Consider the following 26,923-nt stretch of genomic DNA (forward strand, 5'->3'; position numbering starts at 1 on the left):
AGAGGCCCGTGTACCGCAAAAAAAAAAAAAAAAAATTCTGAACTTAATTTCTATTCCACGTTCCCATTCTTGGGGGGCAGAAATGAAATCTCAATAAACTCAGGATGCCCCATCCCCCATAAGGTTGCCTGGGGGTTATGAAGCATTGAGTTGGGGAGTGGGCTCAACCATCAGTGTGCAGCCTATCACCTCTCCAGGCAGGCAGCCTCCAGATGTCCTGGTTCCTGTACATTCTGTGGTCACAGCACCATCCAGGTCAGAGGTGGGCCCCCCAGCCTAGAACCAAGGTTTGCTGGTTCTCTGGGGCTTTCTGGGCCTCACCCCTCCCGATCGCAGGGGAAAGGGTCTTCTCCTTGCCAGACTCGACAGGAAGAGACAGGTCAGGACCTCGCTCCCAGAAAAGATGCACAGGCCAGTGGAGTGTGCAACACTCCACATAGAGGGCTGGTGGGGCTGGAAGGGGGTCTCAGGGCCATGTCCTCTCACCCCCCATCCCCCCACCCCCCTCTCTACTTAGGAAAGGGGCGGGGCATCCTCTACCCCCAGATTCCACCACAGTCTGGGGTTTTAGAGCTGAATGTTCCGCTGGAGGTGGGTCAAGGACACACTCCTCTATCCGGTCTCCAACTGGCCTTTCATCTTAAGCCAGAGCCTTTGTAAGTTAAAATCCAAGAAGGTGACTCCATTGATTCTGTGTCATCTTTGCCCCAGGCAGTAAATGCCACAGGTCTCAATGTGGAGGAGGGGATGTGGTCACAGGACAAAACACAAGAAATACCTCCCAATATCTTGTAGTTTTAAGTTGCCTCAATTCTGCAGCCCTGTCCCAGAGTCAACCCTCCATCTAACAGCAGCCACGATTCTTTTCCACGTTCCTTCCTCCCTCTTCAGGCTCCAGTTGCTGAAGCGGTGCTGGGAAGCTGGGAGCCGGTGCTGACCGGTTCAGCCAGCTGTGCAGGGCCAGGAGTGTTCATCGCTGGCATTATTACTAATCATCACTCAGCTTGGTTGCTGCTCCCTCCTCCCCTCCCAGCTCACTTCCTCCAGGGTCTCCAGTCTGTAGAAGCCCTGGAGGGAAAAGAGACCCAGTGTGCATCCCTGAAGGCTGGTGGCCACCGCTGCAGCTCCCAGGCACTAAGAGTGTGGGTGAGAGCAGCACCTGCCAGTCAGAGGGCCAGACTCCCCTCCGTATCTGTCCCTCAGCTCTAAGATGCTACACCATTCCTATGAATCCCCAGAGAAACAGTGCTAGAAGAAATCAGTTGCAACAGCAGCTGGAGGACTTGGGGCTAGACAGGGAGTGTGGGCTCTGGAGTCAGATCACCTGAGTTCAAGGCCAGTCTACTACTTCCTTGCTGTGTGACATTGATCAGGTCGCTTAGCCTCTCTGTGCTTTGGTTGCCTCATATATAAAATGGGGCATAATGAAAGTACCTACCTTATGGGGTATCAAAATCATTAAATGGGACTAGGTATGTGACTGGCACATAGTAAGAATGGTATAGACGGTGCCTGGCATTGTTACTGTAATTGGTATATAACCTAAGGAGAATAAAGAAAGGCAGTGAACGCAATTGACTCCTGGACATTTACCCAAAATTATGGATCCAAATTTTGCACACACTTTAAAAAGATAAGAAATTCTGCCCGTGGTTTCTGTGCCCGTTGCCCCAGCCATTTCAGCATCACCTGTCCACCCTGCCACACCACTACGGCAATTATCCAGGGCACCCCTGCCCCACTTCAGCCCTGCTCTGCCCCTTGCTCTCACCCCCACCCCCTCGAGCTCCATCCCTTTCTACCTAGTTCCATCCTTGATTTCTCCATCCTGCCTCCACCCTGAATTTTGCCCTCCTAAGCTGCCCTAAGCCCCTGATCTTGCTGAGTCCAAACTTTTGGATAGGGACTTTGGGTGGAACGGACCAGCCTGGCCAGGGTCAAGGGCCAGTTTTCTCACTGGCAGAGCTAGAGAGGTCATTCCCACTGTTTCTTTCTTTTTTTTTTTTTTTTGCGGTACGCGGGCCTCTCACTGCTGTGGCCTCTCCCGTTGCGGAGCACAGGCTCCGGACGCGCAGGCTCAGCGGCCATGGCTCACGGGCCCAGCCGCTCCGTGGCATGTGGGATCCTCCCGGACCGGGGCACGAACCCGTGTCCCCTGCATCGGCAGGCGGACTCTCAACCACTGCGCCACCAGGGAAGCCCCCCCCCGCACTGTTTCTTGATGAAGTCTGGGATGTTATAGGGAGTTGTTTATCTGCCCTTTGCCCCTTGGTCTGTGGCTGTCCAAGCCAGTGAACATAAACTTCTGCAACCCCAGAGACCCACTCAGGGTGTGATAAACAGGAGGCACTCACTAAATGCACTCATCAAATTGTGACTGAATGAATGAGTGAGTGAACGAAGCTTAATGATGATGTTAATGATGACCGGTGTCCTTCCTGGAGCCTTGCAACCTGCCAGGTACTACTATGCTAAAGCGCCTGAATGCTTCTTCTCCTTTAACCCTCATAGCAACCCTAAGAAACTGGCATAATTATTACCCCCATTTTACAGAAGTTGAAATTGAGGCTCAGAGAACTTAAAGTCACACAGCTAAGAAATGACTGGATCAAATCTCTTCATATAATTTTCCACCTTAGGAAAGAGTTTCTTAACCAGGTGTCCATAGATGTGCTTCAGTGGGGAGAGTCGTGAATGCCATAAAACTTTATGCAAAGTGTGAGTGCAGGCAAGCACAGTTATTTTGGGGAAGCAGTTTCACAGGTTTCATCGGACACTTAAATGTTTGAACATATTTGACTCCAGTCTCCAACCCTTCCTCCTTCCAGCCATCCTTCTGTCCACCTCCGAGAGCCATTTGATCAATTTCATGAAGCACCTGCCTTGTGTCGGATCTAGCGCGGCACCCATGGCTTCCCTGGCCTCCATAACACGTAATGTTTCAGATAATGCAAGCTGAGGTGCTCTGGAATGTCATTCCCACCTCCCTGGATCTCGGTAATTCAGAAGGGCTTTGCTGCCAATGTCTGGGCTGCGTGGGTGGCTGCACTCTGTCTGAACTCATCTCAGCACCTGGTGGAGACTGTTCCAACGCTGAAGCATGAAAAGGAAACAATTGAGACAGTGCAGCGGTCAGGACATAAAGGGCAGAGCCTGTGTCCTGGCTTCCCCTGCATCCCCTGCAGCCCACATCAGCCCCACTCCCTCAAGGGGCGTGATCAGCCTCGACAGATGAGGCCATGCTTGATGCATGAGGACATGGCCCAGGAGAGGCGCTTCCCAGGCCCAAGTCCTATTCCAAGGTCTTTTCTTGCTCCTGGGAAGATGGGGAAGAAGGTGCTTGCAAAGGAGACCCAAAGGGGAAACTGAGGAATGGAGTTAGCATTTTCTGAGCCAGGACTGTGTTCCAGCCAGGGAAATCCTGTGCTGGGTGCTTTTGCAATCATGACCGCTTTCAGCCTCACCTTGCCACTGACATTGGTGGGATGGTTCCTCTTGCAGATGTGCAGAGAGTGAGGCTTTCAAAGGTCAAATAACATGCTCAAGGTCACAAAACAAGCACCACATATGAAGCCTGAAGCTCTCTTCTTCCCTGCCCTCTGGAGAGCTCCTCATCCCCCTTCCCCTCTCCCTCCCCTCCCCTTCCCCCTCCCCCACCCTCTCCTCCTCCTCCTCCTTAAGACATCACCAGTAGTTTGCAAACAATTATCCTACCTGGCTTCTCTGAGCATCCCCCGCCACCTTATCCCATACTAACCTGCCCCCTCCCGATGGCAGTTTGTAATTATGAGAGCATCTGGTTGTCTTCAGCCCTAGATCACCAGCTCCCTGAGGGGCAGGGACTCTTGCCTCTTCTTGTTCATTACTGATCCGTGTATTTAAAATAGTGCCTGGAAGGTAGACGGTGCTTAATAAATATATGTTGAATGAATGAATGAATAACTAAATGAGCCCCAGAGCAAATAATAATAAATGACATTTGCAGAGTGCTTTACAGAGAGTTAAAACACTTTCCCTTTACTTTATCCAACCCAATCCTCACACCAACACCCTTGAAGGGGGCCTGTTCAGGTTTTACAGATGAAGCAGCCCAGGCCAAATTCACATGTAGGAAGAGAAGTAGGATTTGATCCCAGGTCTAAAGGATGGGGCCCTTTCCCTGCCCTGAATGACCTCAGTGTGAGTATCTGTGGAACACTTAGGATGTCCTGGGCCAGGCTGAGCTGTGCTGGAGGGGGACAGGGGAAGAGAGTGTATGCTTTGCTTTCTAACAGCTCACAGTCTATTGGAGGAGGCCAGACATGCATGTGGAACATTTGGGAAATGGTACAAGACAGCAGCTAGCAGAGTGCTGAATTGCACATAATCAGGTGCCAACCACTTTCCCTTCCTTAACTAATCTGAGTCTTTTAATACCAGATGGGGACCCTGAGAATAGATTTCCTCTGAAATAGATGAAGAGCAAAGATGGAAGCCAAGGGGAAGGCTGTGACTTACTCATTTTCACACGGCTCTAGCCCGGCACGATGTCCGGCCCTCAGCAGTCCACTCTCCCTAACTGGCCACACTAAGTACCAGACGCCTACTCAGGACCTCGCACACATGACCTCACCACTCTTCATGGCAGTACTGCAAGGTAGGTACTAATGCAGTCCATTGAAGGGGAACGTAGGGTTCAGAGGAAGGACTCATCAGGCCCAAAGTCACACAGGTAATAAGAGACAAAATCGGGATTTGAACCCAGACCTAGCAGCCCCCCAGATTCATGCTCTTAATCTGACACTGCTGCCTGTGTGGTGGGAACTCAGCGAACTGCCCTTGTCCACAAGGATGGGAAGAGACATGGCTGAGGGAGCAGTGAGGAGAGAGGGAAGCAAGGAACACAGCTTGTGTGTTTCATAAACAGACAAGCAGGTGTCTGCTTCAACAGGATCTCTGAGGGTCTCTGACAATCTCACCCTTTCCCCCTGTAAGCACCCTCCCAGGGGTACCCTAAGGAATCCTATATGGGTGCTCATGTCAGAGGAAAGGCAAGGCCTTGCCTCCAGAGACTTCTGAGGGCATGCACAGGCCCTGTGAGTGTGTATGTATCTGCTCAGGCTGCTATAACAAGATGCCACAGACTGGGTGGCTTAAACAACAGAAATTTATTTTCTCACACTTCTGGAGACTAGAAGTCCAAGATCAAGGTGAGGTGCCAGCAGGGTTGGCTTCCGGGGAAAGCTCTCCCCCGGGGTTGTGGACGGCTGCCTTCTCCATGCTGTGTGTGCACATGGTCTTTCGTTGATCACACGGTGGTGGTGGGAGTGGGGGCCCTCTGATATCTGTTCTTATAAGAGCATTAAGGACACTAATCTCATGGGGTCAGGGCCCCACACTTATGACCTCGTTTAAACCTTAATTACTTTCTTAAAGGCTCCATTTCCAAATATAGCCACTCTGGAGGTTAGGCCTCCAACATATGAATTTGGGAAGTACACATACATTTCGCCCACAACAGGGTGAATGAGGGAGCGGTCAAAGCCAGAGATGGTGCATGAGCTGGCTCACATTCCAGGGTAGAGGGAGTCACAGCCATTGAAACCCATGTTGGTTGGGACTGGCAAGATCACTTAAGCGAGTACTCTACATCAGGACAGCAGGACAAATGGTCCCTACAGCCAGGTGAGTGATGGGAGCCTCCCTCTCTCTCCATGTAGTTCTCTCTTGCAAGTCTCCAAGAGGCAGGGATCCAGGCTGTTGTTTTCTCCTTCTCTTGTCCCTCACACTTGTCGTGTATTCCTACTTAGACATATTCTTTGTGAGCATCTCATGGGTGATGCCTGCTGCATTGTACTGTGTGTGTGTATTTATCTGTAGATAATACCTACCACACAGGGCATCATCAGGAATAAATGAGCTCTTATGCATGTATAATAAATATCTGGTACATGGTAGGTGTATGAATGAACAAATATTTGTTGAATGAATGAATCTTCACTTGGGAGAGTGTGCTTCTTCCTTTGAAAGGCAAGGATGATCTGGTAATCATCAGTTGTTACTTACTAATTGGGTCACTGAGCAAAGAAAATTATTAGTTCATTCCTTTCTTCATTCATTTATTGAACATAGACTGACTGCACCCTTGTCAGAAACCAAGGGTTAAGCAGACCGTGTAGAGCTAAATCAGTAGCAGTCCCTGCTCTTAAAGACCTTGCAGTCCAGAGGGAGAGACAGACAGGGAAAGGGACAATGAGAACCAAGGTAGTGAGTGCTCTGATGGGAAAGAGTCCCCAAGTGCCATAGGAACCCCAAGAGGGATACCACTGGGGCCCAGAGAGGGATTCCTGGAGAAACTGACACCTGAAGTAGATCTTCAAGGGTGAGCTCAGTTTGTCAGATGGAGAAAGGGTTGAGGGACATTCTAGGCAGAGGGAACAGCCCTGAAGCACAACCATGGAGGGCACACTGGGGACTAGTGAGGGTCTGTGTGGCTAGAGCCCCAAAGAGAGCAGGGGGCTTGGGAAATGAAGCCAGACCACTAAAGCCAGACCTCATAATTCATGCTTAGCAGTTTGAACTTTGTCTCGGTGACTTCACTTTATTCCCAGTGCTCAGATACAGCCTGTTGTGAACTCCTCTAGATGACCTTACTGTTTCTATCTGTACAATGGAGCAATTCATCTGCTTCTTCAGAGGGCCTTGGGGGCGAAGGAAATGAGAGAATGGCATCCTAGCCTTTTGTAAACTCTCAAGTGCAGGTCCTGGTCACTCAGGTAGTGTGGAGCTGAGCACAGGCCTGAAGGTGAAATGGCTTGGTGCTCCGTCCAGAGATTTTTGAGAAAACTGGGGGCTGTACCAGCACCGTCTCCCCAGCAAAGATCCCTCTGTTCCTTAAGTCCTGGCCATCCTAGTGGGTCCCGTTGTGACCCCGGGCTTCAGCCCCACCCCCACTCTTCTTCCCCAGCAGGGAGGGCAGGAGGAAGGCAGGGCCGGCCCCCACCTGTCCTGCTTCATCATCCGGGATTCCAGGCCTCATGGACACAGATAAGCCCTGAACTGGCAGTTAGGAGAGCTGAGGCTTTAAATCTGGTGGGAGAGCTCCTCAGCTCAGTGGCCCACAGTATCCTCAACTGCCAACAGGAGTGTCCCCACCACACAGTGATGACAGAGACCTGGGCTCCAAGTTCTAATCCCCTATCCTGGCTGGGTAACTTCGGGCAAATTTCTTGCCCTCGGTAAGCCTCAGTTTCTCTCTGTGGTGATGATTAGTCACGACCTGACTAATAATCACAGGGTGTGGGGTGATGTGAGCTATATAGCAACAGGCCATGCGAATGAAAGGGATGGGTGTTATTAAGTGCACCTTCCCTGTTGCACCAAATAGGACAAGTGCTGGCATTTGAGAAAGCGTGAAGTGCTGAATAGATGAATAAAACCAGTCAGGGTCCCTGGCCAAGTCGCAGACCACCTGTGTCCCACAGAATGGCAGCTAATGGGCTGGAACGAAAGGGGGCTCTGTATCCTTGGGGTAGGGCTGTATGCCTGTATGGCTTCGAGTCAGTGTAAACATGGGTGACCGTGATGCTCTTTTGCACTGAACGTGTGTGCGTGTGCATACCTGCGTGTTTGTGTGTCTACGTCTTGTGTGGAGTCCTAGGGATGCACCTGTGGGTGTTATGGACTATGAGTCTGTGTGTACAACAGCAACATCTGTGTGGACTTGTGGAACCTGTGCACATATGTTTGTGTGACTATGTGTATGAGGCCATACGTCGGGAAACCCTATGACCTGCAATCACTGCTTATAGTGGGAACCCAGGCAGCTCAGGAAAGGCAGCTCCTCCTCAGGCTTCCGGGGAGCAAACCTTGCATTTCAGCACCAACCGGGGGGCTGAGGAGAATCCAAACGGGTAGACCGAAACTTTGTCTTTTTGCATGAGAAGTCAAGATAGGGTTTGGGGTCCCGTCCCCTAAAGATAGCTTGTAAGTTCTTGGGGGTCAAGGAGGTAGAAGGATGAAGGAGGGAGAGAGGGAAGAAACAAAAGAGAGTAAGGAAGTGTCCAAAGGGGCCGAGGGCTCCTTTCCCCTTCCCAATTCCCTGTCATTCAAAGGTGGCCCTGGCGCTGGAGGAGCAGGAGGGCACCTTCCTCCTAAGACATCCCATCCCGTGGGTGGAGCAGACTTTGCCCCACCCCATAAAGATTTCCCTTGAAGTCAAATGAAACAACGCACCCCACGCAGGGACACACACACACACACACACACGCACACACACACGCACACACATTCTCCCGGCTGCCCCCTGAGCCCCACCCATCGGCCAGGCGTCCGCACCCCGCGCCCCTCGTGCGCCCCGGCCCCGCCCCGCCCCCCCGGGGTTACCCGTCGGCCGCTCTCCGCGCGCCTCAGACTCGCCTCGAGCGCGGCAGGCAGGCAGGCAGGCGCGCGCGGCTCCGCTCCACGCCGTCCCCGCTCTGTTCATTCATGATTGGTACTCGGCCCCCCGAGACCCAGCCCGAGCTCCGGGAGGGGAGCCGAGCGTGCGGCAGGAGGGGCGGGCGAGCGCGGCTCCCGCAGCGCACGCGGCGCTGCCTCAGGAGCCTCGGCCGGGCGGGCGCGCCGGCCCGGTGTCCAGCGCCAGGCAGGCTTCGGGGCATCGTCCTCGGTCCTCGGCGAGGGAAGCGGCCGGGCCCGGGTCCGAAGGCTCGCCAGGAACGGCTAGCCCTGTGAGTCAGTGCATGTGCGGGGCTGAAGAAGGATAGAAAAGGCTCCCAGCGCCCCAGCCCCACGCTCGCTGAATATCAAGCTGCGGCGAGCTGCGGGGGCTTTTTTTTTCCCTCCTCCAATTCGGTGGAAGATCCACACCGATTTCCTTTCAGTGGAGGGGAGGGGCAGGGCCCGAGGTCCCAAGTCGCACAGAAGTCTTCGCTGCCATGGGGGCCGTCATGGGCACCTTCTCGTCTCTGCAAACCAAACAAAGACGACCCTCGAAAGGTAAGCCACCTCCTTCTTCCTTTTGTTCCCCTGGCTGGGTTTGGGGGTGCTCGGTGCTGGGTTGGGGTGTGCCACCTGCCCTCCTTGGCCCGGACCCCCCTCCCCATGAGGAGGGGGTTCAGGTTCCTGTAACCAAAGGAGTGAGAAACCGGCGGGAGGATTGGTGTGAATACCCGTGAGCTGGCAGAGGAGGGACCCAGAGTGGGCTGCGGCCTCAGGGGCCACGGAACCTCTCCGGGGCACCAGGTGCCAGGACCCTACTCCTGGAGGAATCTCTGGGCACAGAAGGCAGAGACAAATTCACAGGTGGGAGGTGGGGACGAAATTGTCTGAACGTAAATGTCGGGAAGCTCTTCCCGTTCCCATGACCATTGGTGTTAGTGCGCCTGTGGGCACCCAGCGAGGGTGCTCACGTATTCACTCACTGCCCCCGCCCCCCAGCAGCGATGCTGTGCAGACCTGGGGGTCCTTCGTCGGGGAGAGAGTGCCTTCTGCAAGCCAAAAGGAATCAGCTGCTGGCAGGTGATCAAACTCTCAGGACTCGTGTCCCTGGTGGCTTTAGGGAGTTGGGAGCCAGGGCATCGCACGAGGGTGCTGCCGTGCTCTGGGAACCGCCTGAGAGCTGAGAGCACTGTCAAGGTCTGGTGTAGAGGTGAGCTAACATCAGGGATTAGAAAGCATAATATCCCTGGGTCCCTCCTGCCTGGACTCCAGCTGAGATAAGCCCAATCTCACCAGCGGGACAGTCATGAAAGGGGTCCATGTGAAGTTGGGGGAAACGTGTTGCACCGCGGGGGACTGTGCAGGCCTCCCATCCAGCTGTTTGAAAGTTGGTTGTTGGAATAGAGACACTGGATGCAGTTAGGAAAAAGAATATGACGGGTTTGGTTTGTTTGGTTTTTATGCTCATATACTACTGTGAGTGGTAGAAGGATTTTAAGTAACCTGACAGTTAAACCTTTAAGTTCTGCCATTGGAGCCCAGGTTCTGGTGACAGGTGAGGTTACAGTTCCTACCCCGTACGCTGGCTAGTGATTAGATCAGCGTTAGGATAATGGTGGACCCCAGGGTGCACAATGAGTCCACTCTCAGGACTTGGTTGGTCTTTCCTGATTCAGTAGGAAGGTCTGCATCGCAGAGATAGCGTCCCATGAATAACTTGTCTTTGAGGGATCTCGACATCTGGCCCAGTCCCCAGAGACATCAGGCTGGCTGAATCCTGAGGAATAAGATCTCTGGGTGAAGATCTCAGGTGATGAAGCTGGGTTGGCATTCAGAGCCTAGAACATGGGAAGAGGCTTCGACCCATTCGTCCAGCTGCATTGTACATCCTCCTGGCAGGGAAGAGACTGGGTGCCATTTTACCAGTCCTAGGCAGGACAGGTCTGCAAGCCTTGGCCCAGGACCTTGACGTTAACAGCCCCACTTCTCACGGATCCTCAGATACTGCTTGACTGGGGACGACATTCAGCAGCAAATCCTGGTCTCCTTTCCCACCCTCTGACCACCAGAGGCCAGGGGACTGTGGGAATAAGAAACTCAGGGATTTGTTTTAATATATTTTCAATGCCTGTGGCACTCCTGGGAGGCAGCTAGGTGTCACAGAAAGATCTTGGACCCTAGAGTCCAACAGATTCTGGGTGCAAATCTCAGCTCCATAGCTTGTTCCTTACGTGACCTCAGGCAGATCCCTTCACCTGTCTAAGCCTCAGTTTCTTATCCATAAAATGGACAGGATACTATCTCCTGGCAGGAAACAGGGTGTGGAGGGAGTGGAGAGAGGGAGGACCCTGCCTCATCTACTGTGTCAGCTGCAGCTACCAGGGACCCAGAGGAGATTGCTGAAAGATGCCAAGATCAACTGAATGATGGATATGGAGTTCCTCACCTAGGGCTGGGCAAAGATTATGAGCTGAGACATTACTCAGACGTTTCCTGTCTACCATTCCCTTTTCCTACACAAAACTGCAGGTCACCCCAGATGGATTCCCAAAGGATTCCAAGAGGCCAGAGCTCTTTGCTTCTCTCTCCTAGGAGTCTAAGAAAAGAGAGGAGGGGGCACAGCATTCAGTGAGCCTCTACTGTGTGCCTGACACAGTGCTAGGTGCCTTATCTGTGCATTCTCACTTAACTGTCCCAACAACACTTGTTTGAAGCTCATTGCGGGTCCAGGGCTAGTGGATGGGCTGCCATGACAAGCTGCCCCGAGCCTGAGGTGTCTGGTCAGCCCCATTTGCACAAAGTCACACCACACTGGCTGGAATTGTCCAGGGCTCCAGCTACGTACATTCCCCCAGGCCTTTGTCCTGGAGCAGAGTCTTATCTTCCTGTCTAGCTCAGTGGAATGCTGATCAACAGAAGACCCTTTCTGCAAAGAAAAGTGGCTTGGAAACTGGCTGGAAAGGCTAGTGCTCAGGGATTACTTCCTGGTCAGGTCCCTTCCCTCATGGAGACCTAGGTTTCACCTTTGTAAAAGGCGGAAGTTACATTAGACATTTTCTCAGGTTCCATCCAGTTCTCAAATTTGAAGATTTCTATTGCTGATGCTCTTACCAGAGCTGCCACTATGATGTCTGGGACACCAGCCTCAGATCTAATTGCAAACAGTCAGAAGAGAGTGGTGGAGATTTTCAACTCGGGAATCGGTCTTCCTGCTGGGTTCAAATCCAGGCTCCACCACTTACTAGCTGCATGATTAAGCCTTATTTTCCTCAACTAGAAAACAGGGACAGTAGTAGTTACCATCTTAAAATAGCTGTTGTGCTGTGTGGATTTCAGGGATAATGCAAATCGAATGCTTAGCACGAGCTCTGCTACATAAGTAGTCAGCAAATTTTAACTACTATTCAATTTATGGCTCTAGTGTTTAGGGCTTCCAAATGCCTAGAGTAAGCCATCCTGGAAGTAGTCCATGCCTGTGGGAATCCTCACAGCTCAGTTCTGGAGCGTTCCTTCTGCCGTGTCCAGGAAACCAGGACCCACACCTCACGTGCTCAGATGCTGGTCCTGTTGCTGCAGCCCCTGCTGACCTCTGCTTTGTGGCTGGTCCTGAAAACATTGTATCTTGTTTAACAAATACCCTGCATGTTTTGAAAATATAATTTGGAATCACATACATATAAAGCTCCACATGATTTAGTGGCGAGGGACATGCCTAGCCCAACCTGATTGTTCACGGAGAGCTTCCAGAAGGCAACAGAAATCTAAAGTAATTTAAGAGCTATGTCACTGAATAAAAAGGTTTCCAATTAATTTCCTATCCTTCTCTCTGTTTGGGACCTTTGTTTGTCGTTAGGTAAGAATGAGAAAAGTCCTGCTCCAGGGATTCAGCCTCTGCATCCCAGTCCCAGGTAGGGTTTCTGGCTCCAACAGTTTTGTATGTGTTTATCATATGAAGGACACGGCTCTGGGCTTAAAGTGTCGAGATATCAGGGGTGATCAGATAAGGATCACTCGCAGGTGCAGTGGCTGGGCCTGTGAGAGGGTCAGGGGGCAAGAGAATTTAGGGAGAACGTCACTAGCCCAAGGGCATCTCAATGGAAATTTGCCTATAAGCAAATAAGCCTACTTTGCAGGGGTGGCTGGGTTATCAATCCTCCGTGACCGAGGGAAAGCATTCAGAACCTTCAGGAAGGACTGAACTTGGGATCTCCAGAGTGTTCATTGAATAGATGAGCCAACAAAATCTCACAGCTTTTAGATGCTTTTTCCAAGGCTACATGGCAAGTTAGAGACAAATATGGGACTGGTCCCCTCACTTCTAGACCAGTGAGCATCTCGGAACCTTCGAGACCTTATGGAAGCACAATATTCCTGATGAGGCCAGGTTTGGGGTTTATTGCTCCGGGCAGCATGTTCTCCCAGCATATTCTCCCAGGAAAAATCTGGGAGACCAATGGGAGGCAGCCAGGCATAGAGAAGCAGTAGCCCTGCCTTCACACTGTCCTGGGCTCAAGGGACCTTTGGCAAGTCATTTCACCTTGGAAATATCAGTGTTCTTATGTCTAAAAGAGGAATACTGATTTACAGAGGTGTCCATGCCCTGAGCATTACCCGTTTCTGCATCTTTGTCCATCCTTTTAACTCTGTATTACCCTTCCCCCCACTTCCTTGTCTAATAGTTAAAATTCTACCCACATTCCAAGACCTCACTCAGATATTTCCACATTCAGGAAGGCTCCCCCAAGCCCTGGAAAGAAGCAACTTCTCCCATCTAAATTCCTTAATCTTTTAAGGTGTACATTCTCATGACTCGCAAGTCATTCTTTGAATTAGGCAACTGATGGAGGTGTTAACCCCTCACCCCATCCCCAGAGCGTCAGCTTCTCAGGGGAGCTACTCTGAATCATCCTTCATAGTCCCCAGCTTGGTTCCTTGCACATAGTAGGTACTCCATAAATCTTTTCTGGAGGAACTTATAAATAATGGACTGCTTGGCCACTTTCTGTTATTTCCTGGAATTGCCCACCCTGAAGCAAAAGTTAGCTTCCCACTGGAATTTCAGTTACCAGCCCTCTGCCGGGAATGAATTCTTTTCTTTGGTCTGCTGGCTTTGAATTGGCTTTGTCCACAGAATGTACTGAGTCTGTTTACCATTAATCAGGGAAGTGATGAGAACAGTGTTCCTGCTCCCCAGCCCCCTGAGAGTCACGAAAGTACAGGGAGACCATACCCAGTGTCAGGCACGGTTCTGGTCCCTTCATCCCAGAAGAAAGTCAAGGAAGCTCAAAGCGAATGGGGAGAGGGAGATGGTAAAGCCTGAAAGATGGAAGTGAAAGGACTACTGTTTGAGGTTTTTTTGGCCTGGTCCCTGGAAAAGGATCGTGTCTTGGACTTCTTTATATGCCTAGAAGGGTTTTGCTCAATAAATGGTTTGTAAATGTACAAATGAGCAAGTGAATACATACATTAGCAAGTGAGTGAAAGAATGAATAATTGAATGAGTGAGGGGATAAATAAATGAGTGAATGAATAAGGAAGCAGATGAAATGACAGAAGGAATGATTGAAGAAATGAGTGCATGAGTGAGTAAATGAATCCATAAATTAATGAATGATTAATGAAGCCCCAGAAAGGCTATGATAGGAGGCTGTCTTTGCATGAAGAGCATTGATAGTCATGCTACCCAAATCCTGGACCTAAGCCCCCCACTGTGAAACTTGGAAGGAGTCAGTGGTACAGGAGGCCCTGGTACAGATGATTAATAGTAAACTGGGGCTTCCCTGGTGACGCAGTGGTTGAGAGTCCGCCTGCCGATGCAGGGGACACGGGTTCGTGCCCCGATCCGGGAGGATCCCACATGCCGCGGAGCGGCTGGGCCCGTGAGCCATGGCCGCTGAGCCTGTGCGTCCGGAGCCTGTGCTCCGCAACGGGAGAGGCCACAACAGTGAGAGGCCCGCGTACCAAAAAAAAAAAAAAAAAAAAAAAAAAAAGAAGAGTTCTGGTAATTTTTTGGATACCTGTAGGTGTGTGGTACGTTTGGGGAAGGTAGGAAGATGGGAAAGTATCTCTAGGCACTCACTGTTTTGTTGATTCATTCAAAAAACTAAAGTGAGGACCGACCCCCGACGCCCTCCCTTGTATTTCAGGTTCCCCTTTGTCTTGTCTAGGTGAGATCAAGAATCTGTGTATCTGTCCACTCAGTTATTTGGTCACTAAGTAATCCCGTAAGTGTCCTTTAACTTTGCTTCCCTGATGTTGTTTCTACCCAAGATCCCCCTTGGCTTCCCCACTCTCCCTCCACTTCCACCTCCCAAGGTGAACTCCTGCACACCCTTCAAGATCTCGTTCAATGTCACCTCCTCCCAAGCTCTTGTGGGCAGAGCACGTTACTCCCTCTCCTGCTCCCCTACAGCTGTCGCTCCTTCCCTTGGCTACAGTCGTGAACAATATGTGATTATGGATTTATGCATTTGTCTCTCGGACTAGCTCTCAGGGAATGAGTCTTATCCCAGGGCCTCTGTCAAGGCCTGATGCTGATGGATGTTGTCTGCATGGAGATAAGGATGGATAGACCAGGTTGTGAGTTCTTGATGGCTCCAAGGAGTGCAGGAATGTGGCCTCGCTGATGAGAAATCCGGGTCCGCTCATGGGGAGAAGTGCTGCAAAGTTCTGCATCATGGCCCTGGAGCTGATGTTCCCATTCATCAGGCAGAGGCCGGGCAGTTTTGGGGGGCGGGGGGAGAGAAAGAGAGAGAGAGAGATACTGTGTGTGTGTGTGTGTGTGTGTGAGCGAGAGAGAGAGAGAGAGAGAGAGAGAGAGAGAGAGAGAGAGAGAGACAGAGAGAGAGAGAGAGAGAGACTGAGAGAGTCCTGAGACTTTCAGACAATTTGACTTACCTTTAAATGCTTCCCCCTCCCTCCAGGTAGTGTTTTAAATAGGTCACCTTTGGGGAATAGCTGTGATCAGTTGGGCTATCACTAGAGTCCCATACCCTAGCCGTGGGAGCGGAGCATTGGATTAATTCTTCTTATTCCAGGCCAAACTGAAAGCTTCACTGGGGCAGTTGGGGGATGGGGCGGTGGCAGTGGGAGCTACAGTCAAATCAGAGAGTTAGGAATAGGGTGTGCAATGGTTAGGACCACTGGGTTAAAGTAAGAGACTTGGGTTCAGACTCCAACTCTCTGACTTCTTAGCTGAACCTCTCTGAGCCTCTGTTTCCGCCTCTCTAAAATGAGGACAATGATGGTGTCTCCCTTATCTCCTTAAGGCTGTGGGAGGGGCCCAGGAGGTGGTGAGCACAGTGGTTCACAGAAGGTGAGATGATTCTAGCAACTCGGGGCAGTAGTGGCTTTGCTTTTATCCCATCTCAGGGCAGGTCCATTCCTCCTCTGTTGCTCCATCTGCACTGTGACTGGGTAGTCCTTGGTGATCTCTGTGCCTTCGAGCTGTGGCCTCTGAGTCCACCCCGTGGGCCCCAGAGCCATCACAACTATGGCCACTGGAATCCCAAGCAGTTTCTCCGGTGACTTCTGTGGGAAGCCCTCAGTTTCAGATGATGATGAAATTCCCAACGGTGAGATAGGAGAACATGGATCATCAGTAGGGTTAATAATAATAATCATAGTAATAGCTAACATTGACCTGGCCTCGCTCTGTGCCAGCCACCTTGCTCTGCCCTTTTCCTGTGTTATTTTATTAACCTCCTCCCAGCCCTGGAGAACAGACCCTATTACAGTTTCCATTTTGCAGATGAAGAAACTGAGGTTCCAAGAAGGGCAGTGCTTTGCCCAGAGTCTCACAGCGTACGGATAGCAGGACCTGGTTCTGGCTGACCCCAGAGCCTGAGCTTTTAACCTCACCAGCCTCCTCCCCTCCTGGCCTCCCCTCGAGGAAGAACAGCCAAAACAGGTGTGCGGAGATGGGGGAGAAGACATCCAGGGATAGACAAAGCACCTCATTAGCATATGGAACTACTGAGCCATCTGCAGGCCTTGAGCAAAATGCTTTTCACCCCATCTCCAACAACCCCTGGATCTGCTTCCATTTAATCTGACACTCCAAAAGCCTGAATATGAAATGATTGGGGGCAGAAGGTCAATTAGCAAATTCATTAACAGGATTAAACATCTCTCCTCTGTGCTAATCATTTCTGTGAACTAAATTCTTCTCCCTTTGTTACAGCCATGTTGCCTGTCACAGAAGGATGGAGCGCTTAAATACCTCCAAGGCTGTTAGGATTTCAAACCATCAGAATCGGACACCAGAATCAGTCTGTGTTTTCACAGGGTCCAGAGAGGCAGGGAGGGATCAGTGGGTGGATGAGTGGTCATCCTTGCAAAGGAAACAAACGCAAGAATTTGCTGGTGCATTTGCCTTCTGCTTTCTCATTAGTTCCTTTCCTGTCCTTAGCCACACATTGGCCTAAATCTGTATTACACATATATATGTGGTATAGCAGGTACAGACACATGCTCTTGATTAGACAGACCTGGATTCAAAACCTAGCTGTGCAACTTATTAGCTATGTGACCTCAGGCAGGTCCCCTTGCCTCTGTGAACTTTCGTTTCCACATCTAGAGAATTAAGATATTGATAGTAATTACCTCCAAGGTCGTTATGAGAATTAAATGCAATAATGCATGTAAGATACTGTGGTCAGAACATAGCAAGGGTGAATTAGAGGCAAGTTACTGCTGTTTGGAGCCATGCCACTCAAAGTGTGGTCCTCACACCAGCAACCTCTGCATCACCTGGGAGCTTATTAGGAATGCAGAGTCGCAGGCCCCTACTGAATCTTGCTTTTTTTTTTTTTTTTTGCGGTACGCGGGGCCCTCACTGCTGTGGCCTCTCCCGTTGCGGAGCACAGGCTCCGGACGCGCAGGCTCAGCGGCCATGGCTCACGGGCCCAGCTGCTCCGCAGCATGTGGGATCCTCCCGGACTGGGGCACGAACCCGTGTCCCCTGCATCGGCAGGCGGACTCTCAACCACTGCGCCACCAGGGAAGCCCCCTGAATCTTGCATTTTTAACAAGATCTCCTGGTGGCTTGGATGCCCACTGCAGTTGGAGAAACATTGACTTAGAGCACAGATTATAGTGTGCATGTGTGTGTATATATTGATATATATGTATATATGTAATTATAGGATTATATATCAAACTGGCAGGGACCTTTGAAGCCTTCTGGTTTAAGTATCATTTTAGGATAACCAAACAAGTCCAGAGAAGGTGAGTTGTCTGCCCACAGTCACACAGCTTGAGCGTCAGCCCTGCGATCTGAACCCCAGGCTTCCCCAGCACTGCTTGTTTTTATATGAATTGCCAGGAAGTCAGATTTCCCCAGATCACCGTTTCTGCAATTGATCCTTTTTTCTTTTTTTTCCTTAAATGAAACAGAAGGGTAGGACTATGTATGCCCATTAAGTTTTCATCTGCTAATTTAAAATGTTATTACAGCCAAATGACATCCTGAATCTTGATTTTACCAGCCATCACCTTAGCTTTACCTCCAAGATCTATGCTACCTGAAGGTGTGACAAGGGGGCATTCTAGGTCTTCATCTAGTTGGCTTCCAAGATCGTAGGCCAGGACAGGGTGCAGGACAGACTGGTGTGAACTACTGACATCTCTCCACAAGGGATTTCCTTGACAATGCTCAGTATGGCAGAGTAGGCTGGCTGCCTGGATTCTGAGCAAAAGCCTTTGTGTGGGATTTGAAGCCAGAAGACTTGACAGAAGTTAATAGGAGTCTAATGGACAAAGGAAGGGCCTGAAGCATGCAAGTCAAATGCCTTTTCCAGGGGGCCTAGTAGGATGTCTCTGTTGGAAAACAAACGAACAATCCTAGTTATGGTAGGAAGCTTTCTGCACCAAGCAATTAATCAGGACTCCTCCAGGGTAAATAGGCTTGTTTACGGTAGAAATTGGAGAGATGGGGAAGCATTGCTTGAAGAGGAGGAATTCTCACTTTTGAAGGCCTGCCATGTCCCAGAGCCTTCTGCATGCCTAATCTTCTTTCATTTCTGTAGTAGTCCTATGATGGATGTTTTGTTATCCTCTTTTTGCAAATTGGGAAACTGAGGCTCAGGGAGGTTCTATGATCATCCAGTATTAGAGAGCAAGGATTTGAAGCATGTCTGATTCCAAGTTACCTCCTCCGGCCTGAGGGCACATCCAGGGCAAGCAGGCCTCTGACCCCCAAGAAGAGGTTGAACAACTGTGGCTGCTCCCGAGCTTTTAGAGACAGGAAATGACAGCCACTGGCCTCCTCACCCATCCGACCCTGGAGCCAGAAGAAGAGGAGGGCTCGGCTGGTGGCCAAGAGAGGGCTCTGGAGGCCACAGGGCGCCCAGCTGCCTTTGGGAAGCCAGTGCATTAGCATTCATGTGATGGAGGCTGCACTTCAATCCCTCCCCCCACCCCCGGTCCTGGGAGGGATTATGGAAGTGGCTTCAAGTCCAGTATATCCATAGCCCACCTTTTACCCTGGGCAAGTTAGAGTCACCTGTAGGGCCTCTGTTCATCTTGGAAAAGGAATAATCACACGCCGACATTGTAGGGTTCTTGTGGCTTTTAGGTATGTGGCACATAGTAAGGGCTCAATGCATGGTAATGGTTCTTAATATTGGTAGCATTTATTATTCCTGTCACTAATGGAGAGATTAATATAATAGGTGATGAATAACGATAGACCAGAAATTTTGTGTGTCCCTCTTTGGTGGAACCTATATGGCTTGGATTCACCTTGAATCCCCTGGTCCTGGAACTCTGAGCCTGAGGGGGTCCCCTGAATGGATCACATATTGTTGGTGGGGTTGTTTAGCAAAATGGGGATAACCTGTCAGCACTGGGGGCTAGGTGCTATTCTGTCAAATAAGGAATTCAGTTTGAAGACCAAATAGTCTTAGATTTAAATCCCAGGCTTGCCTCTTATTGGCTGTGTGGCTGGAGGTAAGTTACTAGGTGAACCTTAGTTTCTTTGTGTGTCCAGTGAGGTTTATAATACTGACCACATCAGCTCCTTAGAAGAGTATGAAAAATCAAGTGTAAATGGAGCTAAGGATGAGGATTTGTCTCCCAGGCAGCTCAGGACAGGAGGTAATGGAACAACTAAAGTGGTTTTGGGATTAGAGCTGCCTGCAGCTTTATCTGTTATGGAGTTGATTTATTGTCCCCCAAAACCCTGGAACAGAATCAAGAAGGGGATGAAGGGAGGGAGAGGGGTGATACGAGTGTGGAAGAAAAGGTAAACATGTAGAGTGCAGGTATCAATAGTAGGCTGCCTACCCATAGCAAGCACCGGATACAGAGAGAATTCCTTCACTGTTGCCATTTTTACTGTTGCGACTGTTATTATTGTTCAAAGGTGTGTATGGGAATCCAGGTAGAAAGGAGAACTCAAGCAAAGACACCGAGGGAGGGGATAGAGTGATGGACGGAAGCTAGGCTGAATCTATTCAAGGTTACAAAGCACCGAGTGCAATCTGGAAAGGATGGAAACTGAGGCAGGCTCCCCCGCTTCCCCAGACTTCTCATATCACCCAGTGACTCTTTAAAGGGTGTTTGGTGCATGTGCATTTGTGTAGAGAGAGATAAAGGGTGCTACCTTGAATGGGACATCAGACACTGGGCTGGGCACGTCCCCTAAATTTTCTCATTTAATTGTCACACAATCCCTTGAGGTAGATACTGTTACTATTTCTATTTTAGAACTGTGAAAACTGAAGCTCAGAGAGAACTGACTTGCCCAAGGCCGAAGGCCAAAGTGCAGGGACAGCGTTGAAGCCAGGCCCATCTGTCCCTTAGGTCTCTGTAGTGCCATCGCTCAGAGACTTTACACCTACTACCTGGCATTAGCTCCATTTGACACTTGAGGACGTTGAGGCTCAGGAAAGCTGCTTCTGTGGGAGCTCAAAGCGACGCAAGACTAATCCCAGTTCTCCTGGCTGCCAGCTCTGTGATCTCTCCCCGGTAGCTCGAACATCATTGGAACTGACAACATAAAAGTCTCCCATCCCTTCTCTCCTTCTCTTCCTGCCTTTCTTGGCCTTCTTCCAAAACTTTGGAAGAGCAGTAAACTAGCTCAAGGGACAGAAAGGCTGTAGGAAGCTCAAACCCAAAACCAATTTGGTCTTCACACAACTTCCATCTGAGCTGCCTGGGAGACAAGCCCTTCTCCCGCCACCGTTGCTCTCATGTCAGTGGGCAGCAGCCAGACGAAAAGACTGACATATATTGTTCCTCTTAGTCCAGACCCCACTGAATGCAGAGAGCGTTCCATGTAATGGTGAAATGCACACACTTAGCAGCCAGGCACTTCTTGTGTAGAACCTGGCTCTGTCTTTCTTGAGCTGTGTGATCTTGGGTAAGTCACCTACTCTCTCTGAACCTCAGATTGGTCTTCTGTAAAATAGGGCTAACAGCTCCCTCCAAGGTTGTTGTAAGGATTAACTGAAAAGGTGTATATAAAACACTTGCCTCGTAATAGGCACTCATTTGAGGGTTAACAATGGTTTTGGTTGTTATGGTTTGACCCAGTGAGTTCTGGGCTATAGACTTAATAAATATAGGCTTCTCTGCAACCGCAATCCTAGTCCCTAGCACAAGTATGATGGTCCCTGGTATGTGCTGTCATTCTCTTATCTATTACCCATGGCAGAAATTGATCATCCATCATAGTACTTTTTCCTTCTGAGCTGGAATGTGACTCAGAATCCTTCTTAACACAGCATTCCAAGCAGTCACTACCAATTGATTACAGTTGACATGGAGATAGGTGAAATTTCTTTGCATCCCAGTTCTGATCAAGTTCACATTCTCTGCTCCCTCTGTACAACCCAGGCTATCTCTCTGCTCTGTCTCCATTCTGCTCCCGTGAGTGCTTTTCTGTGTGTGTGTGTGTGTGTGTGTGCGCGCACGCGTGCATTTAAACTCTTCTTCCAGGCTGAAAGACCATTCCAGTCATTTGTGTGTTGCCGTATATGTACAAATCTCTATACTTTCAGAATCCCATTTGCCATGTCATGCCTGTGGCTTGGGATCTGCAAGTAACATCAGCTCGTATCTGGGAAGGATGGCAGGTGGGAATCAAGTTAGAACTTGGGAAAGCAAATCCATGCACAGCACGCACCATCAGCCACCTTTAGGAGTGACACAAGAGATGGTGGTTGGGTATGAATTTGAAGTTTCAGAAGGTTTAACACTCCATTGGCTGATGACTGTATTCTCAGGGAGGCAGGCCTAGAATAGAAAAATGTATTCTCTAGGGTAATGCTAGCTGCTATAACAAATAGACCCCAATATTTCAATGGCTTAACACATAGAATTTTATTTATCATTCATAGAGCTGTTCAATGTGGGTGTTCCTGGTGGGCTAGTAGCTTTCTTCCACGTGGTCACTCAGGGATCCAGCTTCCTTCCATCTTGTCACTCCACCAACCCTAGGGCCTCCTTTACATCTAGGTAAAGGGGGTAGAGATAACACACTGCTTCTTAACCACTGTGACCCAGCCATGACCGACATCACTTATACACAGATTTCACCGGGAGAGTTTGTGCCTAACCCCAGCCAGATGTGGTGGGGAGGTGGGGTAGGGGAAGGAGGCAGAAAATGCGGTCGCTGGTTGGCTCCCCAGCAAGTTTGTACTCTTGGGGAAGCTAAGATGGAGGTAGTGTGAAGACCACAGCCAGGCCTGCCACAGACAGCAGTTCAGGGATGGGCACCCAATCAGCTGGGTAGGGTCCTACCTGGGGAAGGAGTCTGAGTCCAGATGCTCTTGGGTCCTCTTGGGCATAGAAAAGGGCAGATCACTTGTGTGATCCTAGGGTCAACTATCTCCCTCCTGGGGAAAGGATGCAGCAAACAGTCAGAGTCTGATGCTATGAAACCTTCTTGTGGTTCAGCCAGCATCCCAGATGATTCTAGGTTCATCAGGAAACTTTATGATTATTATAACATGCCTTCCCAGGCAGCTCTGCCTCTAGGGAGAGACAGAACTGGTCACGACAGCTTCAGCAGTCCTGCTTTGCACGGCAGTTCCTTTTCTCAGTGTGGTTTATATTTTGGTCTCATGATCTGGGTTAACGGGAGTGTTCTCCTGACAGATGGGTCCCTTCTGGGTGTTCCAGGAAAAGCAGGTTTCCGAACCTCCAAGGCTGGGGGCCAGGGGCTGGGGAGTTCACCAAAGTAAATGCCACCTTGTGAGGTCTCTGGGAAGCAGCCAGCAGCCTCTCCTGGGCACCACTCCTGCCTCATCACGAGGCATCTTTCACTGGCCCATGAGCATATAAGAGCCACATTCACAGACCCGTAGGCCTGGGTCTGTTTCCAGCTGCACGTGGGACATTCTGGCAGCTTCTCCCCGATCTCTATATGGAAGGAAACAGGAAGGAGAGGAGATGAGAGAAAAAAAAATTAAAAAAACATGCTCAGTTTTCCCTCCAAAGCATACCTTGTGAGCCTCATCTGTACAGGATTTGGAACAAAGGAATCCTGGTGCTTTGATGATCGTGTCTGCAGTGGTTGTTGAAATGAGCCTGACACCGGTGGCTTAGTAGGAATTATAATTACATCAGAAGACCTGAGGCAACCGAATAAACTGATTAGTTGCTTGCTCCTAGTTGATAGATTTCCCCCCCCCTCTGGGTCATAAATAGGGCCGTAGGAGATGGTGGAAGCTTGCTGGGTGGCAGTACTCAGAGATGGGGCTGTGTACATCCAGGAAGCCAAACCAAGTGATACTGACAGGTGCCCCTGTCAGGCTGACAGGTGTCCACCTGCTCCTGCACAGGAGGTCTCCCCCAGGCCAGGAACTGCGCTCAGAGGAAGGGAGTCGGACTGTGGCGAGCATCCTCGGAGCAGGCTGATGGTGATTGGATTGCTAGGCAGTGCTCTGGGAAGCCCTCCCCCAGGAAAGCTGAAGCCTTCTGCCAGGCATAATTATTGCATGGATAATTACACAATTCAGAGCCTGCTGGAGAATCCTGGGCTGGTGCCAGAGCAGAGAGGCAGGGTTTTGGGACTGTGACCGATCACTGCTTCTCAGGGCCGAGTTTTAAAGAAGAGGGTAATCTTTTGGCCTCCTAAGAATCCCAGCTGGCAGGGCTAGGACTTGGCACATGTAAAGTCGATAGAGGTAGGAAGTTGATGAGTTTGCTCTTCTTCTGTCTACCCTCCTCAAGGAAGGATCCCAGAGTTCTAACCTAAGCCCTCTTGTGTACTCCCTCCCTGGGAGAGCCCATCCCCTCCCACAAGCACCTAGATACTATTGACGCCAAGTACTCCAGCACCCACGTTGCCCTCTGAGCTTCAGCCATGCATCTCCAAGTGCATGCTGGGCATCATCCTTCGGATATCTCCTGCCACTCACCACGCCCCACACTGAGCTCCACTCCTCTTACCCCAATCTGCTGCTCAGCCATATTCTCTTCTCGGCCAACAACACCCCATCCTCCCAGACCAGACCCCCACCTGCCACCCTCATGACAACCACCCCTATCGGATGCCACTGTGCCCTTCCCCTAGTTCCTCAAACGTGGCCTTGCCCTGCTTGAAAATGTAAGTGTGGAATGGAAGGATGGAAGGGTGGATGCTCCAGGCTCTGAAGCTGGACTGTGGTTTGAATCTTGACTCCATCACCTGCTAGCTGGGTGACCTTGGGCAAATCACTTGACCCCACTGTCCTTCTTTCTTCCCATCTACAACGTACAAATAACAGTAACCAGAGAACCTACCCCGTGGGATTGTTGGGAGGATTCAATGAAATAATTCACGTAAAGCACTCAACCGAATTAGTACACAGTAGCTCTTTTATCGAATGTTTGCTGCATGTCCCATGGTGGATACTCACAAAACAGCAAATCCAAAAAGAAAAAACAGATTTGAACCGGTCCACCTTTTCATTTTAGAGGGAGAAACTGAGGTCCTGAGAGGAGAAGGGCCCTACCCCTTTCCACCCCAGAAGCCTGACTCCTGAACCCCAGCCTGGAGCTCTCTCTTCCGAGGCCCAGCCCACCAAGTGTGGAGTCGGACGGCTTCCCTCTGGATGGTCATGTGCTCTGAGTTCTCCAAGGGCTCACCAGGCATGAGAGGGCTGTCACCCCTACAAAACCCCTGCCTCTGAGAAGTGGGTTGGGGCCGGGGAGGAAAAACATGCAACTTGGTTTTGTTCCAGATTGAATGAAATAAGGGGGCAGGTGCAAGGCTTGGGGAACTGTGTCTGAGACATTCTAGTCTTAGGGAGGCCCTGGGCTCAGTCTGAGGTGCCCCATTTACTGGGTCCCTGCTGTGTGCCTGGGCTTGGGAAACCGCTGCCTCTGTGGGCCTGTCCCTGTCTCTGGTCTCTGAGGGGCTGAGCCCACACTTTGCAAATTGCCTGGGTCCTAACCCGGCTCCAGCACTTACCATTTGGATGTCCTTGGGCAAGTGGCTTAACCTCCCTGAGCCTGTTGGCTCTTCTGTGAAATGGGGGATCAAAATCCCCCATAGGGGTGTTGTGAGGATAAAGGAAGTAACCTGCGGAAAAGCCCCGAGGTAGTGCCTGAGACTTAACAAAGTCTAACAAGGGAATAACCAAGCACTCCAGTGTCTGGAGCGTGCCCTTCATCAACGTGCATTCCCTTCCTGGAATGCGGAGGAAGGAAGACCTCCGTGAAAACCCGACATAGATCTTTGCCGATCGGCAGTTTTTCCGTGAGTTAATTTGGGAGCCTTGACCTTTCCTGCCATGTGTCTCTGACTCAGACTGCAGTATCGCAGTGCCAGCCAAATGTGGTGACAAGCCCCTTTCCTAGGCAACTAAGCAGAGGCAGGAGTGCTCTGGATGCTTCTCCTCGGGTGGGAGGGAGGGGAGGGTGGAGGGAGCCATCTGACTCCCCAGGGTCCGCCTGGTGAAGGGAGTAATTCCAGTACTTGTGTCTCTGTCGTCCCCCTCAGCAAGGGGTGAGGGTTAGTTCGTGCCCCGTGCTCAGAAGCCTCACGCCTGCACAGCCTCATCTCTGCCAATCACCAGGGAAACGGTGCCACAGCCCAGAAATGCCAGAGCTGACCAGGCTGCTCTCCTGGGGTGACTCTGTACTCCATGCAATTCCATCTCACAACCACCCTTGGCATTTCTCCCAGGCGCCAGGCCCCGGCTCAGCCCTGCCGAGTCTCCCAGTACTAGCACCCACGATCTGCCCTGGATCATCAGGCACTTTCACCTACAGCTGGGTTCAAAACCCGGCTCTTCCACCTTCCAGCTGTGTGACCTTGCCGAGCTCATGTCACATTCTTGGGACCCAGTTTCCTCATTTGTAAAAGTCAGTTGTGACTATGAAGCTGGCACCAAGTCTGCAGTGCTTAGCACAGGGCCTGACCCACAGCACACTCTCAATAAAAGTCAGCTTTTTTTTTTTTTTTTTGGTCCTCATCAAAGGACCTACATGGTAGCCCATTTCTGAAGAGAGGTCCATGCAGTCAAGGGACACGGTCTGGGTCGGGGGGTGGGTGTGGAGAGGTTCATTCATTCTCCTGCATATCGAGTGTGTGCTGCACCCAGATCATGCCCCTCCAATTGGAGATCTGTCCTTCTGGGCCTTGCAAATTTGCTGGAATTGGAGAGTCACCAATGAAATCCAGGTAGTGACATGTGGGAGGGGAAGACTGAGACAGTGTCAGCTGCTTTCATCCCATCCTCACTGTTTGGGACACCTCCGCCCAGCCTCGCACCCACACCCTTCATCTGACGACCTACTTCCTATCCTCTGGGGCTTGGTATAGGCATCACCTCCTCCAGGAAGCCTTCCCGTGTCTCTCCTCCATCCCAAAGCTGGCTTAGGTGATCCTTCTCCAGGTTCCAGGACACCGTTGCTCTCCAGGAGCCCAGCATGAAGCTCCAGACCATGAAGCCTGAAGGTCTGAGTTCAAGGTGTCTTCAACTTACAGTGCCTGACATATGGCAGGAGGCAAATAAAGCTACGTGTTCACTTAGTTATTTGCTAATATTCTGTCCTGTTACAAAGGAGATTTGAGGCAACTGAATGAATGAATGTTTGCAGAGCTGAATTAAACTGAGGAGGCAGGGGTGCTGGCCCAGGAAACCACATGGGCATGGCATCAAGAAGACCTGGGGGAGAATTCTGATCGTGGCCCTGTGGCTTCTATAGTCCTTTGGAAAAGTCATTTTCCTCCTTAGAACCTCAGTGAGCTCATAACCCATGAAATGGGGCTGTGAAGGTTCTGAGGACCCAGTGTGAGGCCACACGCCAAAGTCAGCAGCTCAGAGCTGATGCAGAGCCAGGCATATGAGTTTGGCCTTTCAAACTATTCAGGAATGACCCAAAGACCCACAGCAGGTGGTCACTAGTTATTTTGCAAAGGTACACACTTGAAGGGTGCTCCTTGGACGCCTGAAGGTGAGGGAGGGTCACTGAGCTGGAGGTTTGCACATGTGCTTACACACTCACATACCCTCCCCCAGCATGCACGTCTTAAGACAACTTCATTTTCTTCTGTCTGTCTTTGGGT

General features: G+C 50.6%; 1 protein-coding gene across 4 annotated transcripts in view; it reads left to right on the forward strand.

The window, feature by feature from the left end:
* The window catches only part of KCNIP1 (potassium voltage-gated channel interacting protein 1), a gene marked incomplete at both ends in the record, with an annotated part of 348,512 nt that overhangs the window by 114,862 nt on the left and 206,727 nt on the right, over positions 1 to 26,923 (forward strand). For 2 of the 4 annotated variants that reach the window (XM_082622581.1, XM_082622582.1), the window contains one exon: positions 8,492 to 8,976. The exons of the other annotated variants lie outside the window; for them this stretch is intronic. In XM_082622581.1, coding sequence (XP_082478707.1) covers positions 8,916 to 8,976 — 61 coding nt within the window. Of the gene's footprint in view, positions 1 to 8,491; positions 8,977 to 26,923 lie in introns of those variants that run through there. 4 annotated transcript variants of the gene reach the window in all.

The sequence above is a fragment of the Mesoplodon mirus genome (assembly GCF_964341445.2).
Source record: "Mesoplodon mirus genome assembly, chromosome: 5".
In the NCBI taxonomy this organism is placed as follows: domain Eukaryota; kingdom Metazoa; phylum Chordata; class Mammalia; order Artiodactyla; family Ziphiidae; genus Mesoplodon; species Mesoplodon mirus.